Here is a 20,241-nt window from a genome sequence, read left to right as displayed (position 1 = left end):
AAACCAAATCATTTCATATCTTTGAATGAAAAACAAAGAACGCTTAACTCACTATACAGTAGGATCGAACAAAATCCACAAACCACACAGGAGGATGATAATAAATCAATCATTCTCCAATCATCTAATTTAATGAAACAAGTTTACGTCATCAGGTCATTAGAAAAAAAAAAAACAGTTTAATTAGTTTCAGATCCATCTCTCTTTCTCCTTCTGCGTCTGTTTCAGTGGTGTCTCTTTTAAACCTGCCTTACGAGCATTGGTTAGCTGCACTCTATGAGCTAACTTCCCTCTGCTTCCTATAGACAGTCGAACTTTCTCCATTCCGACATTAATGCCACCTCTTCTCAACGGTTGCTGTTGTTGTCTCAGGGTAGATTTTGTTTGCATTCTCTTCTGCATGCTTCGTCTCAGTATGCTACTCAGCGTCTTCCCGTTACTTTTATGCAACTTGGGGCTGATGCAGGGGACTTGGTTAGTGCCGCTTTTTTCATCAGGCGAGTTCGTTATAATAGCTTGGCGTGATGGCCTTAATGGCGAAGTTGATGTGACTGGGAGGTATGGCGTTGGGGCAAGAGTACTCCTTGGAGCTGGAGCTGGTAGAATACGTTTTGAAACAACGGAGAATCTTCCTGTTCTCTTAGGTATCGGCAACCGCTCAGCCATGTCTGGATTGTTCTCCTTTTCAGTGAGGTCATTACACTTGAGGCCACCGTTAGGTAAAGGAGGTAGGTCGTAGCTGGAGGTGCTCTCTGTTTCTTTCGAAGATGCTGTTTCATTTGAGGTCTTGTTGCTTCCCAACAGCATGTTTGCAAGTGGTGGCCTCTTTGAGGTGTTGTTTTCATCTTCGCTCTGCTGTTTTGTATGCTGCTCAGCAATCTTGGTGTCTACATGTTGACGAGCTAGCTTCCTCTCCACCAGCAACTGAGATTCAAGTTCTTTTACCTAGCAGAGGAAGTGATATGTGATGGTTTCAGCAAATATGAAAATGTTCTTCTTGTGGTTATGGTGAGTTATTGTTTACCTTTTCTTGAAGGGTTTTGTTCTTAGTGTCTCGCTCCTTGACTTTTGCTTCTAAACCGAGCATTGTTTCCTCCATTTTCCTCATCTGTTCGTCTTTTCCTTTCATATCTTGTTTCCATTTTTCAACCTAATAAAAAGAATTATCACAACGCAGATCCACACTTGAATGATTCGATCACACATATATGGAGATGTCAAGCTTACCATTTGCTTGTATTTCAGGAGTTCAGTATTGTCTAGCTGTTTCTTTGCAGGTCCCAACTCTATCCCTCTAACTCTGCTAGCAAAATTCAATGAGCATAGCGTTTCACTGTTGTCCTTCTCGTTAGGACTGATCTGTACAAACATGAGGGTCTTCGAATCTCCTCCTGTCAAATACCAGTCAATGTTCATCATAAGCTCCATAACAGAAAAGTCAAGTGTAACATAGGTGAAGCAAAGAACAAAGTTGAGTACCTAGAGAATCCTGAAGTAAGTGGGTGAGCTTTGAATTTCTGCAAAAATAATGCAAACCAAGTGTCAAGTTGGATGAAAAATGGTGATTGTAGTAGAAAATAAATGTATCATATTGACCTGAAAGGAATGTGGGAGCTTTTATTGGCAAGAGCATATATAACGTCACCAAGAGCAGATAAAGATTTGTTGATGTTTTGGGTCTCCTTGAGCCGTTCTCCTTGCACTTCTGTCTTTGCAACCCGTTCGCTTCCTGCTAAATCAACTAACCACAGTTTGCTCTTTGTGCATTCTCCATTCAACAGATTCTCCCCTTTTACCATCACGCAGTGAATGCTGTGCAAAGAAGAAAAGCTACATTTAGATAGCTGATCACCAGAAAAGGAAGAGAAAAATTGAACTACAAAACAGGTGTGCATACCAGTGAGATCGGCTGCTGTGCTCATTGGCCGTCGTTTTCCCAACAGCTCTTGCATTACTTCCTGTTTTCAGCACATCCCAAACCTCCTCCATGGTTGACACGCGTGCTTCAACCAATCCTGGTACGTGGTGATTTCCTTCACTCACTTGCCTTATCTCAAATCTGCAAAGAACCATGATATGAATTTTAGTTAAGGGATGTCGAACTAAGAAGAAACCATTTAGCCAAATTCCAGTTTGAAAAAACAGCAAAAAGTTACTTATAATCCTCACTGAAACACCAAGTTATAATCAACGAGTCTACAAAACCAGGGAGCTTGCGTGCGTAACTATCTAGAAATCTTATGTACCTTTTCGCTGCAGATGCATTTTGTGAAGCAGGGACCAACAAATCTCTTATTTGTTCGTTGTAAACTTCCAAGACACTGACCGAGATCTCATAACTGTAGCGGTTTTCTCGCTCTTTCATTATTTCGAACAGATTTTTCAGTGTTCTATAATTTACACCACGGTTATCTGGAGTTCCCTCCATGGTAAAGGTTTTCCCAGTACCAGTCTGGCCATAGGCAAAGATACAAACGTTGTATCCATCAATGACCGACGTAGCAAAAGGAGCAGTATCCTCAAAAACATCAGCTATAAAAAGAACAAGAAACAACATGTTATGAGATGATGTTTCCTGCAAGGAAAGTAGCAAAGGGTGATATTGGATGCCAAAAATCACCTTGGGAAGCGTTAGGACCAAAGACAGAATCGAACTTGAAGCTTTTCTTGGGAAACCCATTTGACATGACTATGACCTCCCCATTTTTGGTTGACTCAACATCGATTCCCATTGACACTCCTGCTTCAATTTCTTCAAAGTTTAGGGGGCGACACCTGCAAAAGACTCTGATGTTTCCTGATGGAAAGAATGATCATTGTGTTGTTAGGTTGCCATTGTAAGAGGTCCCTCTAAAAGTTACTATTGGATATAAACACAAACCTTTTAGCTCTAGTATCTTGTTGTATAGTTCTTTCCTCTCTTTTTCTCCCTCTACAAATTTAGCTTTGAGATTTTCATGCAATTCTGCGTCATGCTTTACTGTCGAAAACAAATGTCAACGAAACAGATTTGCATACGCACAAATTTATAAATTCTTTATAGTGCTTGTGATGTGTCCAAATGACAGAAAGATCAAGACTCACCTCTGGAGTGGATGTGAGAACTGAACACGTTGATATCTTGGACTAGCGATTTGTATGTAGATGCCTCCTCCAACAGCTTAATTTGCTCCATTTTCATAATCTATGGACCCAGAATCGTTAAAATGAGGCATAATATTTTTGCAATTGCTGATAGTATCTTAAAGTTTGCTTCGTGTACCTTCAATTTTCTTGTCAAATCTCTTAATGAAGAGAACCATCTGCTCTTTTCTTTAACTTGTCCCTCCACAGCAAATGCTAGATATAAAAAAAAAGTACTGAAATGTCAGCTTTCAGGGTTGCAATGAAAGATGTAAGAAAGAGGAGAAGGGTGTACATACCCAGAGAACCAACATGCATCGACTTGCGCATTAGCTCGTTTTGAAGCTCACGGAGAGAATTCAATGCTTCTTCACATTCTCTACTCTTTCGTTGATTCTCTTGTTTAAGCTCATCAACCATTCTCTTCATGTCCGCCACCTCTTTCTTCTGCTGCTCACAGTCACTACTCACCTCATGGGTCTCTTCTTCCGTACCGCAGTCCACATTTTCCTAAAAAAATAGTACGACATTTTAACAATCTGCAGAACTTATGTACACTCAAACTAAACTGAAAAAACTTCAAGCTTGTGGAATCTCACTTGAGGAGGCAGAGACAGAACAGTGTCAGTTTTTCCTTTCACCGCTAGCACTCCAGTGTCTCCACCATCTGAAAGAGAAACTTGAAGCTTGAATAACCAAGTAAGTAGTTCTATGGTTCCCAGTCACCATATGGAAGATTCAAAATCTAGTCAAAGACACAAAAAGGTTAGAAAGCAACATACAAGTATCCGTTGCCTCCTTCCTAACAGAAATGCCACATAGAATTGCGGCTCCTGTCACTCCTTCTAACCGTATAGATAACTCTCCTTCCACACCAACAAGCATCCTTAGATCAGACATCACAAAAGGTGTATTTGCTCCCACTTGCGAAAACAAATCAAGTCCGGATATAACCTGCAACAATCAAATCATAAATAATAGATATCTGATGAACAACAAAAACACAAAGAAAATCTCAAATGCAGTAACGGCCTTGCCTTTGCTCCTTGAATAAATATATCGAAAACTCTAACTCCCGCTGGACCTTCAGTGAACTCGATTTCCGCGAAATGCAGATCAATAAAGTAATCCCCAGGATCCAACGCCTTAAACGTGTAAGCAAAATCACCAACTCTAGCCGTCTGATACAACAAAGCCTCCTCCTCGTTGCCAACAACATCATCAGTCATCACAGTCCCACCTCCACTAAAAAGCTCATCCTTCAAGAAAGTCACATCCCCCACACTCACGTCCTCGCTCGTAGACCCCGAGTTGATACTCATCACAGGCGTCGTCGTGTTCCCAGGCGGAGAAGGCAGCTCGAATGAAGACTCAGGAGACAGCTCAAACTCAAACGTCTGATTAATCGCCGAGAATTTCACGGATCGAGTTTTACGTCCGCCATCGATTCCGTTCTCCAGAGAAAGCTCGGTGGAGAATCTGAGCTTCTTAGCGATCTCCGGCGAGTCTACGTACCTGCTGCCTCGAGGTATATCAGGGGAAGCGCTACAGCTTACTAGATCGGGAGATGCTAGACGAAACCCTAACGCTACGGGATCGCTAGATTGTTCCATATCAACAACATCTACAAATCAAAATCCAGATTCTAGTGTTAAAACTCTTCTGCATTTTGGAAATGCGTAAGGGACGAGTTTCGAGTGACCTTACCGTTGCTCAATTCGCAATATGAATCCAGATCTGCCATTGTCAGAGTCCTTGAGCTCGATCACTGTACCTTTTAAAGAAGAGCAAAGAGGAGGAGAAGGAGGAGAGAATATTGTGTGGTTAACTTAAGGTAAGAATCGGATCCCGTTACGGTTATTTTAACGTTATTAGACGACCGTTTGATTCTTTTTTACTCTCCTTTCAAATTTGAAATTGTTTTCCCGGGCAGACGGGCAATGATTGACCTCCTTTTTTTTTTACGGGCAAGCTATAATTACTTGGGCTTTTTATAACGGATTCAAGTGGACAGGACATAACTGAAACCAAAATTGATATATTATTTTAATTATCGGGTGTATTGAATTAATGATTTTAGGAGATTTTGGAGTTTTTAATTTTGGTGGTATTTATGTGAGTTTTGAAGTGATTTGAGTGTTTTAGTAAAAGTTCAAAAATAAAAATAAAATTTATAGGTGATTTGGTAAGATATTTTCTGAAAATCTTAGAATTGTTAAGGTGATTTTAAATGAAAATATTTAACTGATAATATTTTCTTCTGAGCAAAGTTCTTATCAAATACGAAGCTTTATAAAGTTCATAAGTACAGTTCAGCCAGTGTTTCTGAAATAGTTGCTTTATGTTGTGTTTTTCAATGATGGCAGGTCGTTCCTCTGTTTCGTTATCATCTGATCAAGTGTTAAAAATGTTTCCCATTTTTTATGCTTCCTAGAGAATTACGTTCATAGCCTAGAAGAGAATCTTGAGGCTATACAAAAAGACATGGAAGAGCTTAAAAGTGGCATGGTTCACCACTTGCGTTGAATGTTCTTGGAGCGACCATGTCTTACAAAACGACGATGCAGGAATAGCATGATGTATAGGAACTCTACCGGCAAGTGAGCAAAACGACACGGTTTTTGCCAAAACGCTTCACTGCAGAACAGAAGGGCAAGGCCATTCTGATTCCCTCTGATGATAAAGCCCAAGTTCCGCATAGACCCAGCAAGCAGCCTGTCAAGGGTTTGTCATCATCCAGTCAACAAAGCTCTCAACGGTCGACGATCACCAAAAGCAGTGTACACAAGCCAGCTGCTACTTGTACGACTGAAGGAGCGCATATGATCGAGCTGTCAAATCCATTCTCAGCCTTAGATGATCTCATAGACACCTGATGATGACACCTGTGCGTGCTCTAGGGTTTTACATTTCCTGCATAAATAGATCAACTTTGTATCAAACCAAATCAAGAAAATAAGAAAGTTATTCAACAAAACTCTATCTTCTTCACTTTCCTTTATGGTATCAGAGCATCAGGGATAGCTCCTTGGATGCGATGGCTATGGAGGTGTTTAAACCACCCTCTTTCAACATCACCAACTGTGTTACGGTCACTCTTACTGATCGTAACTACATCCTTTGGAAGTCGCAGTTTGAGGTGTTTCTCAACGGCCAAGGACTGCTCGGCTTCGTTACTGGTCAAACTCCTCAACCACCCACTACCATCCCTGTTCCAAACATCAACGGCATCAACGATGAAGCTCCGCACCCTGATTACCACCGATGGTTTCAAACAGACCAAATGGTGAAATCTTGGCTCTTTGGCTCCTTCTCTGAAGACATCCTCAGTGTAGTCATAGACTGCTCAACGTCTCTGGAAGTCTGGAATTCTCTCGCTAGCCACTACAACCGCTCCACAAGCTCTCGCCTGTTTGAGCTCCAGAGAAAGCTTCAAACTATGTCGAAAGCTGAGAAGCCAATGGATGAGTACCTGAAGGAAATAAAGAACATCTGTTCTCAGCTCTCCTCCATTGGTAGTCCCGTTCCAGAACGCATGAAAGTGTTTGCAGCGCTTCATGGGTTAAACAGAGACTTTGAGCCTATCAAAACCACCATTGAGAGCTCTATGGATTCCTTCCCAACTCCGACCTTTGAAGAAGTTGTCCCACGTCTCACAAGCTATGATGACCACCTTCAGAGTTACGCAAGCCAGAGCTCCGTTACTCCTCATTTGGTGTTATACTCTAACAGGGGACGAGGAACCTCTCACCGTGGAAGAGGTCGAGGCAGAGGAAACTACTCCACGAGAGGCCGAGGCTTTCATCAACATTTATCTCCCTCCTCCAACTCCTCTGTCTCCTCCGAATCTGAAGCAAGACCGGTTTGTCAGATCTGTGGTCGCGTTGGACATCATGCTCTGAAGTGCTGGCACCGTTTTGATAACACCTATCAGACAGAGGATGTTCACAATGCGCTAGCAGCTCTTCGCATTACTGATGTCACAAACTCTACTGGTCACGAGTGGTTCCCTGACTCCGGAGCTACGTCTCACGTCACGAACTCCCCTCACCACCTGCAGTATTCTCAGGCCTACACAGGCTCTAACTCTGTCATGGTTGGCAACAGCGAGTTCCTGCCTATCACTCACACCGGCTCTGCATCTATTGCTACCACGTCAGGTACTCTTCCTCTCACTGATGTTCTAGTGTGTCCTGATATTGCGAAATCACTTATGTCAGTATCAAAGGCTACTGTGGATTACCCTTGTGCTTTTGTCTTTGATTGTGATGATGTCCGTGTGTTTGATAAGGGAACCAAACAGCTTCTTCTTCGAGGAAGCCGTAATAAGGGCCTCTATAAGCTGCCAGAATCTCCTCAACATGTGTTCTTCTCCTCGCGACAAGTCTCCACCTCAGATGAGAGCTGGCATCAGCGGTTAGGACACCCCAATCCTCATGTTCTGCAGCAACTATCTGCAAACAAGTCTATCTTCATCAATAAAAGCACCAAGAGTCTCTGTGAGGCATTTCAACTTGGGAAGAGTTCTCGTTTACCTTTTGAAGCGTCCTCCTTTGTAGCAACAAGACCGCTAAAGCGTATCCACAGTGACCTCTGGGGACCATCACCGGTGTTGTCTGTGCAAGGATTTAGATATTATGTCATCTTTGTAGACCATTTCACAAGATTCTGTTGGTTTTTCCCTATGAAGAATAAATCAGATTTCTATCATACCTTTGTTAAGTTCTAAACTCTGGTTCAAAACCAATTTCAAACCACCATTGGAACCTTTTAATGCGATGGAGGAGGTGAATTCATCAGTAACCCCTTCCTCACTCTTCTTCAAACCTCTGGAATCCAACAGCATATCTCTTGTCCCTACACGCCACAACAAAACGGCTTAGTAGACCGTAAACACAGACAAATAACGGAACTTGGTCTCTCGCTGATGTTTCACAGCAAATTACCTCAGAAGTATTGGGTAGAAGCCTTCTTCACTGCTAATTTCCTCAGCAACCTTCTACCTCACACGGCTCTTGAAGGCTCTCACAGTCCCTACGAGCTACTACATCAGAGAAAGCCGGATTACAAATCACTTAGAGTTTTTGGATGTGCTTGTTATCCAATGCTCCGAGACTATGGCCATCACAAGTTTGATCCAAGATCTCTACAATGTGTCTTTCTAGGCTATAATGAAAAGTATAAAGGATACAGATGCTTACTTCCTGCTACTGGAAGAGTGTATATCTCGCGCCATGTTATCTTCGACGAGAAACATTTTCCCTTTAGCAAAGAATACTCAGAGCTGCACCCTTCTCCCAAGACTCCCTTAGCTACGGCTTGGCAGAAGAGTGTGTTGCCTGTGTCACCTGTTGTTTCGAAGCCCGCTGCTCCACCCTTCTCTCCTGCTCCTCCGCAAGAATTCATGCAAGCGTCTCTGTTCACAGCTTCAGACTTTCCACCTTTGTCCTCCACAACCGCAACTCCAGCCTCTCCGTCGTCTGTAGCCTCCTCTACTGGTTCTACTCCTTGTGTGGGACATAGTTCTGAGTGTACGTCAGGCTTAGATCCTGCTTCTATAGGCAACAGCTATGTACCTACGCAAGGCAGGACAACATCAGCTGGAGTTCCTACACCATCAACATCTCACCCAATGATCACAAGAGCTAAGGATGGAATAGTCAAACCAAACCCGCGTTATGCATTACTTACACAGAAGGCGTCATACACTGAACCTCGAACGCTGGCTGAAGCATTAAGCCATCCTGGATGGAATGCCTCCATGAATGAAGAAATTGGCAACTGCGAAGAAACAAAAACATGGTCTCTCGTTCCCTATAAAGAGGGAACAAACGTGTTAGGGAATCGATGGGTTTATCGGGTCAAACTAAATGCTGACGGCACGGTCAAGTCCCTACGCTCAAGACTAGTGGCTAAAGGGTTCAATCAATCCGAAGGAGTTGATTACCTTGAGACATACAGCCCTGTGGTGCGATCTGCCACGGTTCGTATGATCCTGCATACAGCTACGGTCATGAAGTGGCACATTCGACAAATGGACGTTAAAAACGCCTTTCTCCACGGCGACTTGAATGAAACAGTTTACATGAAGCAGCCAGCCGGCTTTGTAGATAAGACCAAACCCAATCACGTGTGTCTTCTTCACAAGGCTCTCTACGGCTTGAAGCAGTCTCCCCGCGCCTGGTTCGATAAATTCAGCAACTATCTCATCGAGTTTGGGTTCGTTTACAGTTACAAAGACCCCTCTCTCTTCATCTACTCTCATGGGAAGAATGTCATCATGCTTCTTCTCTACGTTGACGATATGCTGATCACCGGAAACACCTCATCAGTCATGAAGACATTCTTGGATGAACTCAGCAAGCAATTCAAGATGAAGGACTAGGGGCAAATGCACTACTTTCTTGGCATTCAAGCGACCTTCCATGCTAATGGTCTCTTCCTCAACCAGCAGCAGTATGCTGAGGACATACTCACTGTGGCGGCAATGTCAGACTGCAACCCTGTGGCCACTCCACTACCTACTCAGCTCAATCAAATCCCGCAACAAAAAGAGCTGTTCTCGGATCCAACATACTTCCGGAGTCTCGCGGGAAAGCTTCAGTACCTGACATTAACAAGACCCGACATTCAGTATTCTGTCAACTACATATGTCAGAAAATGCACGCCCCGTCTGTCTCGGATTTTAATCTGCTGAAACGGGGAACGACAAAACTTGGCATTAACTTCACAAGTGAAACAGATTTCGCGGTGAGAGCTTACAGTGATAGTGATTGGGGAGGCTGTTCCTTCACTCGTCGCTCCACTGGAGGATTCTGCACCTTCCTTGGCTCCAATCTGATCTCGTGGTCATCTCTGAAGCAAAATTCAGTCTCCCGCAGCTCGACTGAAGCATAATACAGGTCACTGTCTGAAACCGCAACAGAACTCCATTGGATTGGCTCTGTTATGCGAGAACTTGGGATTCCCATGAAGACCACTCCGGAACTATATGGTGATAATCTATCTTCTGTGCACCTCACTGCTAATCCAGCTTTCCACAAGCGCTCGAAGCACTTTGAGATTGACTATCACTATGTGAGAGAGCGAGTAGCTCTCAAAGCACTTGTTGTTCGTCACATCCCAGCTCGCTTCCAGCTTGCTGATATCTTCACTAAGTCTCTTCCGGCGGCGGCGTTCCAAAGTTTTCGATCCAAACTTGGCGTCGTCGAACCTCTGTCGCAAAGTTTGAGGGGGCTATAGGAACTCTACCGGCAAGTGAGCAAAACGACACGGTTTTTGCCAAAACGCTTCACTGCAGAACAGAAAGGCAAGGCCATTCTGATTCCGTCTGATGATAAAGCCCAAGTTCCGCATAGACCCAGCAAGCAGCCTGTCAAGGTTTTGTCATCATCCAGTCAACAAAACTCTCAACGGTCGACGATCACCAAAAGCAGCGTACACAAGCCAGCTGCTACTTGTACGACTGAAGGAGCGCATATGATCGAGCTGTCAAATCCATTCTCAGCCTTAGATGATCTCATAGACACCTGATGATGACACCTGTGCGTGCTCTAGGGTTTTACATTTCCTGCATAAATAGATCAACTTTGTATCAAACCAAATCAAGAAAATAATAAAGTTATTCAACAAAACTCTATCTTCTTCACTTTCCTTTATGATGCATTAGACGTTTCGACTTCATGCCACAAAACATGAAGTTCTTCCGATATTGGGATAGCTTACGTTCTGCCTCCAATATTGCGCTATGTTTCCACCATTTTTTACACTGTAAAGACAACTTGATAGAATGTTAGGAAAACGAGGGATTCATTGGTGGATATGACCAAGGTTACCAAGTTATCAATAACCTTGTCCGTGCTTGTTTATTGACGGAGGATGATGACTATGACAACAAGTTTGTGAAAATGCATGATCTGGTACGTGAAATGGCTTTATGGTTAGCATGTGATATTGAGAAGCAAGAGGAGAGATTTGTTGTGCAAGCCAGTTTGGGGCTACATGAAGTACCACGAGTCAAAGACTGGAGTATTGTGAGAAAAATGTCACTGATGAATAATGAGATTCAAGAGATATCCAGCAGACACGAGTGTCATCATCTTACAACTCTCATACTCATCATAAGGAGCTGTGATATATGGGAGATGGAGATTGGGAGGACGTCATGGGACATAATTCTGACTAGGAAAGACTGAGAAACCTCACCAGTGTGATTATAAATGGCTGCAATGGACTAAAGGATTTGACGTGGTTGTTACTTGTTCCTAACCTTACTCATCCGGAGCTTCAGTGTTCAAAGCCAGTTTCCTGCAATCGCTACTGTTTGTGATTACTACCTTTCTGGGCTGTCTTTTGTTTGTATTATTATATGTTAATGGTTTGCTTAGTCTATCACTTGATATGCAACAGACTCCTCTTTCTTCTATTGTTTGGTTTTGTATAACCTCAACTACTGAAGCTACCTCAGTCACTACCTCTAATTCTCCTTGTTTAAAAAGAACTGTTAAATGATAGTTATAATCTCAAATCATATATCTTTTGTTTGATTATTTTATACTATCATTAAAAGAGGAACAAACCCTGGAAGGTTGAGGCCACTGTGGATGTCAAAAGAGAAGAAACAGAGCTTCTTTTTAGCATCATACACAGTGAGTGAAGAGAAGCCACAACCAACGATGAGGATACAATGAGTCTGTGATAGGATGGAACCAGGCTGACGAGCTCGTCGGTGGCGCGTTGAACGACAGGGATAGAGAGTGGTGGCTCGTAAGAAGGAGAGAGGAGGAGGTGGGGGTGATGTGGAGAAGAGAGTGGTGGCTCGGTGAGGAGGAATTGCAAAAGGAGAGCACACTAATACAACCAAAGTCTCGACTCTCTATGCGTGTATGTTGTTCATATATGTATACATAATAAATTTATTTATTTATTTTCAAATATCTTCAAATAACACTTATGGAAATGTTATTTTACAAGAGATGTTCTTAACTAAAAATGGATATGAAGTCTATTAAAATTTGTATCAAAAATTTTATTACTAAATATTGTTTTCAATTGAATAACAGTGGATTTGATATAACTTTTAGAATGTGTTATTTAAATAACAGCAGATTGCAGATTGTAAAGCAGATTGCAGATTGTAAGTGAGTTTTAGTGATTTTACACAAATCACATGTTGAGTAACACTTGATTTAAAAAAAAAAATTAAAATCATTGATGAATAACAGGAGATTCCAATAAAATCCCAAAATCTCCTAAAACCCTCAATTCAATACACCTCGGTAAAGATTAGTTTGTGAATTATCGATGTTATCTTAGATTATCTTAGAATTTAGACCAAAAAAAAAAAGAATTATCGATGTGAGACACCTGCGTGAGGCAATCAGTTTTCGTACTTGGATTGGGTATTTAGAATCTGGCCCAATTAGTTCATTTCGTTTTGATAACGAGGCTTCAAGCCAATTGGCACAGAAACTCAACAGCTTTATAGAAATGTACAACTCTAAAAACATTTTACAAAATAGATTTTTCCTTTGAATATGGCATTCTGGATTTTTTTCAGGATGATTTTAATTGGACTTTTACAACCAGATCTTAGAAATCGGAATAGAAGGAAACATCAGAAATAATGAGAATGAATATTGAAAGTTGTAAAAAGGTAACAAAAAGGTATAAATCAAGGCTGATGTTTAATTAATTTATTTTTAAAATATGAAGAATATTTTAAAAAGGTATAAACCAGATCCTAGCATATGTTTAATTTATTTATTTTTAAAATATGAAGAATATTGAACAAGAATAATAAATAAGAAGAAAATTAAAATTTGAAGAATAAAATATTGCACTTCAAAGAATTAACCTTATTACTTTTCAAAACTAGGGTTCCAGGACCGGCACTAAATAGTAAATACTAGTAAAATGTATCTTACGACGAAACAAAACAAGACAAGGATGGTCTAAGTAAAAAGACAAGGATGGTCTAAGTAATAGACTCGTAGGTTGGGATTTCGAGAATATTCATTTAACTTAATATATACGCATATTCTAGAAAACGTATTGGGTTGGCTCAAATTTGTTTTCTTTGAATTTGTACGTACTTGATTGTTAATGTTAACTAGATTTTTATCCGCGCTTTTAAAGCGCGGAATAATTTTTATTGTTGATAGTTTAATAATCTGTCGTTTGTTCAATAATTTTTTTAGGCATATGTATGTCTGGTGACCGGTTTAATTTTTTTGTTCACTAATTTGTTTAGGCGTGCACGTTTGTTGATTCTGAAAATGTTCTTCTAAAGCGTGAGATTTGTTTGTTAATTTTTTTCTTGTTAAAATTTAATTAGAATAAGATATAAATATCAGTACATTGTAGAATTGTGTGTTTCAAAATATTTGTAATCTAATTACGTGTATAAATTTTATGTTAATTATATATGTTTGTAAAATAGAAATATGTATTATATAAAATCTACTTATGTGTATAAAACTACTATAATGTTTTTAAAGATAATGAATTTAATATTATATATTAGATATGAACTATAATAGTTCATTTGAGGGTTTTTTATTTTGGTTATAGAATAGTTCATTTATGGTTTTTGTTAAAAGATGTTTGTGGAATTAGGGGCTGATGATGAAAAAGGTCATGCTTTTGATTTTGAATTATTTGTATAAAATTCCATTTGCTTATTCATAAATCTATATATATATATATATACATATATATATATATATAAATGTTTCTTCTCATAGATGGGTCGTAGGTAATGTTATTAATATATATCCATTGAACATATATATTAATATATATGTTTATTTTTTCCTTTAACTAAAAAAATTTATTTTTTCCTTTAACTAAAAAAAATCCGAACTGTTTCCAAAAATAATGTTATTAATATATCTTATATGTAAAGAAGAGTAAAATCAGGAGTTATTGTTTCTTAACAAATTTGTTTGTATTGATTCTGTTTATATTTTTTTTCAAATATATGGTTATTATTGGATTAATTACAATTAAAAATTTAAGACCAGTGGCATTCAGTTGTAAATATTTAGAAAAATTTAGGGTTATTTTTAATGTGTACTTCAGTTTTAATAGATTAGATTTATAACTCTTCGCTCGAATATAACTAAAACGCTAATCAATGATAATGATGAATTAAATATATGTATACTAAATTCTTCCAAAAATCATCTCTTTTCTTTACTCTAACCTCTCTCTAGAAACTTCCTAACTGAGGACGATCGTCGGTGGCCGGTGGTTCTTACCGCCGGTTACCATCTCTTTTTTTGTTTTTTGATTGTATATATTCGATCTGTTTGATCGATTTTCACTTCCGGTTGCGGACTTTACTTTTCGCTAGGCGATTTTGATGTGCTTAGAGTCAATTGATCAGAGCAGTTTATCAATCACTTTCTTTTTCTGAATCATTTTGACTCTTATAATAAAAATCCCATCTTTGGATCGGTTCCTAAGCTTCCTCTCTTTGAAGATATCATACCCCTACTGCTTTCGTTTGGTCTTCCTCTTCCCGTTGGTCATCCTCTACCTTCATCTTTAAGGAAATCAATCTTTGCTTCGATGTTATAAGTAAAGTTTTCCGAGAAGTTGAAAAGTTGAGCTTTGCAAGATGTCTAGATGATTTACTTCGGTTTTAGATGAGTTGAAGCTTGCTTCTGATTGCAAGTGTTTCAACAAAAACTGTTGGTGAATCGTTTTAAGTTTCTTGGTGAATTGCACATCCGACGTAAAGAATGCAAGACTGGAGAAGACAGAGGCGACATAGAGAAGGAAGCATCAATCAAGTGAAGTTAAAGGATTCCGGCGTCGAAGTTAGTATAGCTTGGGGATTTGCCGGAGGCGCGTCACAAAATTATCCACCTGCTGCAGCGGCGCGTGAGGAGGCACACAATCCAAGCTTGGTGATGAAGCTTGGGATGACGCGTGTTGGAATTTCTTTACATGCTGGACGCGTGTACTGCTTAGGTTTTTCTCGAAGCTTAAGGAAAAGTCAATATAATGGACTTTTTCTGTTGGGTTAATTTTATCTCGAGAATGTAAGTGTGGGTAATGGTCCATTTTGTAACTTCACTTGTACTATGCCTTTATGGGCCAACATCAATACAAAGTATGTTGACAAAAAAAAAAAAATATATGTATACTAATGTTCAAAGAACTTTCACCGGACTTCATCGGTGATCATATAGTATCTTTGAAGTTCCAAGACGCGCAACACATACACATCTATCTGTAAATATTTATGATTGTATGCATCAGACATTAGTGGTACGGCTAAATTAATAATTAGAACAGCTGTATGTGATATGAAGTGAATCATATGATATGGAAGTACAACACGTCTTTGTCCTCTTACCGTACATTCTTTCTGGCAACTAGAGTAAAAGTCATGCGCCAGCCTATCATGTCATAACTCTTATTTATTTATTATGCATTTTATTTCCTTAAACATATCCCATAAATGTGCATTACACAGAATGAAACGTGAAAGGTAATTATTTGGGTTTTTTCCAACTGTTGTTCTGACACATACCTACGTGTTTATGACAAAGATGGCAATTTTTTTTGGGCAATATGTCATACGATGATACAAATATAGGAGTAAAAATAAGTTATTTGAAGCGTTATTAACCAAGAACCTGTGGGTCGAATAACTAAAAGACTCGTCACGTAGGTCAAAATCACATACCTAAGTACACTCTACGAATATTCTTGTATGTTTTAGACTTCCAGTCATGGTAAACATTTTAAGACTGGTAAGAATATTGGACTTTTCATATATATTAAGAATTTCATTAGTGCTTAGGTTTCAAACTACAACTATCTTGGGTTATGGAATAAATTTGAGGTGTATATTAATTTAATTTTGTGCGAAATATATCAATATTGAATTAGTTAATATTAATTTAATTATGTGTAAAATATATCAGTATTGAAATATGTTAATATTGAATTCATTAATAAGTTAAGTGGTGGTGTTGTTCGAATCTTCACCAACACCACCACTTCAACTGCAGGTGTTCAACGCGCTCTAGACCGCCTAATCCAGGACCGTCTGCTCTCCTTTCCATCACCGGATAGCTCTCATTCCATGCTTGAGTTCGACTTTTCTAGCATTCGGCTTCTTTGAGGCGTTTTGGTTGTTTTTAGTTTTTTTTTTCATTTGTTTAAATAAGTTGTAACCAACATTTTTTTAAAAAAAAAATTGGTATAAATTTTAACATTTCACTCCCAAAAAAATCTCACTAAATATGCTGACAACATGCAGTAATTTTTTTTTCCAAATTAACGATGTTCACAGCTCGCGCACAATTTTGGACAGGAAACAATTTGATAATATACTTTTTAAGAAAACAATTTCATAATATTTGATCATATTATATTATGGTTTTGGATGTAACACCGTATTTGAAGTTAAAATTGACAAAACTGAAAAGTAGTTTTTATACACGAAATTTATGTTGTAATTAAAAAAATGTACAATATATTACCACCGACATAGTTTACAACCAGAGACTTGTAAATTTTCGTAGAAGCTCTGAACTTCGTTAATTTACAAGTTTGAAGTAACGCAATGTGGTTGATTTACAAGCTCTGAATTTCGTTAATTTTAGTCCAATAAGTTCATTAATATTTCTATTTTAAAAAGCCTAAATTTCGTTTTTAAAAGAATGATTTATTGCATAGATTTTCATAAGACTTTTGATTTGGTGCATGCAGATTTATAAAACATATATAATTATCGGTTATAAAATCATTTATGTAAATTTTTTAACAACTATAACTTCATAATAAATTAGCATTAGAAAAAGATGTGTAATTTTGAACTTCCTTTATTGGGTCATAGACATCAAGATTTAAAATATTAAAATCCAATTTTTTAGTTATAATCTTATGCAACTTTACTGATTCTCTGACCAAGAATGAATACGCAAAAGGAATATACTCGTAGTATGAATAAAAAACTTTGAAAATAAATTTAAAAAATCTAATCTACTATGGATCCAAGCAATAATCTAAACAAGCTGTGTTTCTTCCCATCCTTCTTCTTCTCTTTGTACCGATATTGCAATGGAGACGAATAAGAAGAGACCGAAGAAGATGAGTAACAAGACGAGACCGATGTGGAAGATGATGCTGTTGATGACGCCGTTTGAGCTGCGTTCTTAGTGTAGTCGTAATACTCTACCTTAGAGAGCCTCTCGGTGAGACATAGGGAACATACTCCAGGAGACTGTCTGTGTTTCGTGTGCTTCTTGCATGAGAAGTTATTGTCTGAGTTTGAATTGGGATTGGAGTTTGATCTCTTTCCTTCAGGGTTCTTTGATTTAATTTCTCTTCTTGTTCTTGATCTTGATCCACTGGCGATAAGGAAAATGTTTGCCATTGCTTGAATCTCGTGAGCTCTGTATGTATTTTAATATTTCTTTTTTACTTATGTTTTCTCGGCTCGTGGTTGTACTTATAGGTGCTTTGTGTAGTTAATGCAAAGCTGGTTTTGATTTTCCATGAAGTTTCCAAGACCCTTCTCTCTTCCTTTCTTTTAAACATTTTCATTTAAAAAGAAGCAAGAAAAAAAAAGATTTTTTTAATTTTCAAAAAAGGAGTAAAGAAAGAAATGTTTTGGAGAAAAATGTAGGATGGCCCCCACATTTTACTTTTTTTATCGATTTTTCCGTCTTAATTTTTTGTCTTTTTGGTCAAGGATTATTTATTTGTGTTTACCAGTGATACAATAGTAACGACACTAATAAAAAAACTTTATAATCAAAATTTGTTTACTAGTCACCAATCAAATGGTTCGATTTTATTAATAGCTAAAATAACTATAGATTTTGTTTGTATATGTGAATGAAAAAAGTTGGTAACTTGGTGAGTAGATGCAGACATTATTAATTCTGACCAAACTTTTTGTTCCATTGTTGTGTTTGGTTTAGTTATGAGATCTGGAGTGGTTAGAGTGTATTTTCTTAAGATGGACGGCTTTGATGCATTGAAGAATCTGGTAGGTCCATCTAATTAGGTAAGTCGGTGGGCCGATTTTCATGGGCCTTTATAGCTCAAATGTGCTCCGAGGTCAATGCCCATCTTTCCGTCTCTTTCGCGGTGGCGAGACCGTGTGTCATTTGCTCGTGACACATGCCAATACTTGATTTTTCAGACAATAGTTCGTGAACAAAGTTCAAAACACATGTATTCACACTACTAGATTATTATTAGTATTCAAAGGTTCACACTTTGTCTCCAAAAGATTATTTATTTATAGACAAAGTCTTAAAGTAATTATCTTATATAGTAAGGCATACACAATTACAGACGAAAATGTGAGATAGCAATGATACTGTGTTGATGTAAAAGAGACACCACAGTAGTACTGCAGAAAATAAATTGAGAGGCAAAACACTACAAACAAATACTTATGCTTTATTAGAATATCTTTTAAACAATCTATTACAAAATCTGTTTAATTCAGTTTTTACACGTCTAGTGTTAACACCCTAACACACGCTACTGAACGATTCCTAAGCTATAAAGCTTATGTCTCTCTTCCGTCAGTACTTCAGCACTTGCTTCAGCACGACCAAAACCACACTCAAGGGCTTTTCTCTCTCTCTATAAAATCAGCCTCTATGTATCTTTTTCCCAACGACCCTTAGAGCTATTTTATCATTAACTCCATGTTCTTGAAACCCTAGTCTCCTAGGCAACATGGATATGAACATCTTCCATAATATTAAGTGCAACTTTCCTTTTCTTGGAATGCACTTATTCCTCTTTTTTTAAGTCATCAACTTGCTCCCCAAGTTTATTCCTCTTGTCTTTTCTCCAAGATATTCCTTTTCTCTCCAAGTCTCCACGACTCCAGCTCAGCATCTTGACTCCACATGGTCTTCACCATTCAACATGTCGTCTGCGTCAGCAACTACTTCAACGACTACTTCAGGGCAGACATCTTGCATCTTCAATCTCCCCCTTTTAGCTTTGTATGCCGATCAAGCACAACATGTTTCTGGTTCAATAACCACGTTCCTCACCTGGAAACTTGCACACCAAATGTACTTTTCTCCCCCATGAGATAAGCACGATCTACTTCAGGATGTCCATCACCATGCTCTTCTCCCCCATGAGATATGCACTCCTTGGACCAGAACGTCACCACTTCTCCCCCTGCTTGATTGCATACTAAGCTAAAACACAGATGCTTAGATGTCAACCATTCCATCATAGTAATCATGATACAGTCCTTACTGCAGCGGAATAACAAGTACTGCATCACGATCTGACGCACATGTCGAGCTACCTCTCGACCCACTTCTATTGAGGACCTGGTTACCTTCATGTGTCGTCTCCTTGACCATGAGCCCCTCCTCATCCACACCGAGTGCACTCTGCACTCGTTGCTATTGTCTTGGAGTGATTTCGCTATCACACTCCTGAAGATCATCTTGCATCACTTCCTGACGCACTTCGATCTCCTTCCCCTTTGTGCCACAAACAACCTCGTGTCCTGGCTCCAGACTTGATGCTCATTGATCAACCTCAAGATCACTCCTACCAGAGCTGCATCCTTCTTCTGATGTCTCTTCCTTGATCTCATCAAGTAAGCCACTCTTGGGTAAGGACCCCTCTTCAACCCTCTTGGGTTTAGTGAACGTTTTGTTCACCTTTTTGGCCATGTTTCTGCTCTTCTCACGAGCAAAACACTCCACCTTCTTGTGTCCAACCTTTCCACAGAACCAACAGCACATCTGATGTTGCTTCTTGCTTGGCCTGACACAGCTGCTGATGCACCGATCAGTCTCCTTTCTTGTACCAGCTACACAACCATGTTTCAGAACCTCCTGCCTGGCCTTCATGTTGGTGCACTGATGTACAACCTTCGGCTTGTTACTCACAGCTACGTGATGTAGAACTTTATGTCGTACTCCTTGTCGCACGTCCCGACGTACTACCTGACAAGCTTCTTTGGCTCCACTTTTTGATGTGCCTCTTTGATCAACCAATTTGAAACAATCACGTCGAATATGTCCTTGAACTCCACAAGAATAACATGTTGGACCATGAATCCTTATATCATATACTCTCTCAATATGTTGCTTCTCCCT

At 39.1% G+C, this 20,241-nt stretch overlaps 2 protein-coding genes across 2 annotated transcripts; both read right to left on the bottom strand.

Annotated features, from left to right (window-relative positions):
• Positions 1-38: 38 nt before the first annotated feature.
• LOC106376830 (kinesin-like protein KIN-14Q) lies at positions 39-4,988 on the bottom strand. Its single transcript, XM_013816959.3, has 16 exons — positions 4,831-4,988; positions 4,161-4,747; positions 3,906-4,077; positions 3,723-3,790; positions 3,423-3,633; positions 3,263-3,339; positions 3,085-3,184; positions 2,882-2,980; positions 2,621-2,797; positions 2,247-2,532; positions 1,898-2,059; positions 1,597-1,812; positions 1,480-1,517; positions 1,228-1,391; positions 1,025-1,150; positions 39-945 (listed from the first exon to the last, which is right to left on the bottom strand). Exons 1-16 carry the CDS (start codon positions 4,865-4,867, stop codon positions 190-192), a joined length of 3,276 nt encoding a protein of 1,091 aa, XP_013672413.2. The 5' UTR covers positions 4,868-4,988; the 3' UTR covers positions 39-189.
• Positions 4,989-16,991: 12,003 nt separating this feature from the next.
• On the bottom strand, positions 16,992-17,588 carry LOC106373762. The gene has a single exon (XM_013813896.2). The coding sequence runs from the start codon at positions 17,520-17,522 to the stop codon at positions 17,124-17,126; it is 399 nt and encodes a 132-aa protein (XP_013669350.1). The 5' UTR covers positions 17,523-17,588; the 3' UTR covers positions 16,992-17,123.
• Positions 17,589-20,241: the final 2,653 nt, after the last annotated feature.

This window comes from Brassica napus, chromosome C6 (genome assembly GCF_020379485.1).
Source record: "Brassica napus cultivar Da-Ae chromosome C6, Da-Ae, whole genome shotgun sequence".
Classification (NCBI taxonomy): Eukaryota; Viridiplantae; Streptophyta; class Magnoliopsida; order Brassicales; family Brassicaceae; genus Brassica; species Brassica napus.
The sequence above is the reverse complement of the archived record's forward strand: the minus strand, read 5'-3'. Positions and strand labels throughout refer to the sequence as shown.

Bases quoted from the DNA above. Each gene is read 5' to 3' on its own strand.
- LOC106376830 (XM_013816959.3), bottom strand. From the start codon at position 4,867: ATGGCAGATCTGGATTCATATTGCGAATTGAGCAACG. The intron at 3,340-3,422 runs GTATGTACACCC...TTTTATATCTAG, and splicing joins GATGCATGTTGGTTCTCTGG to CATTTGCTGTGGAGGGACAA. The intron at 3,185-3,262 runs GTACACGAAGCA...CTGGGTCCATAG, and splicing joins ATTTGACAAGAAAATTGAAG to ATTATGAAAATGGAGCAAAT.
- LOC106373762 (XM_013813896.2), bottom strand. From the start codon at position 17,522: ATGGCAAACATTTTCCTTATCGCCAGTGGATCAAGATCAAGAACAAGA.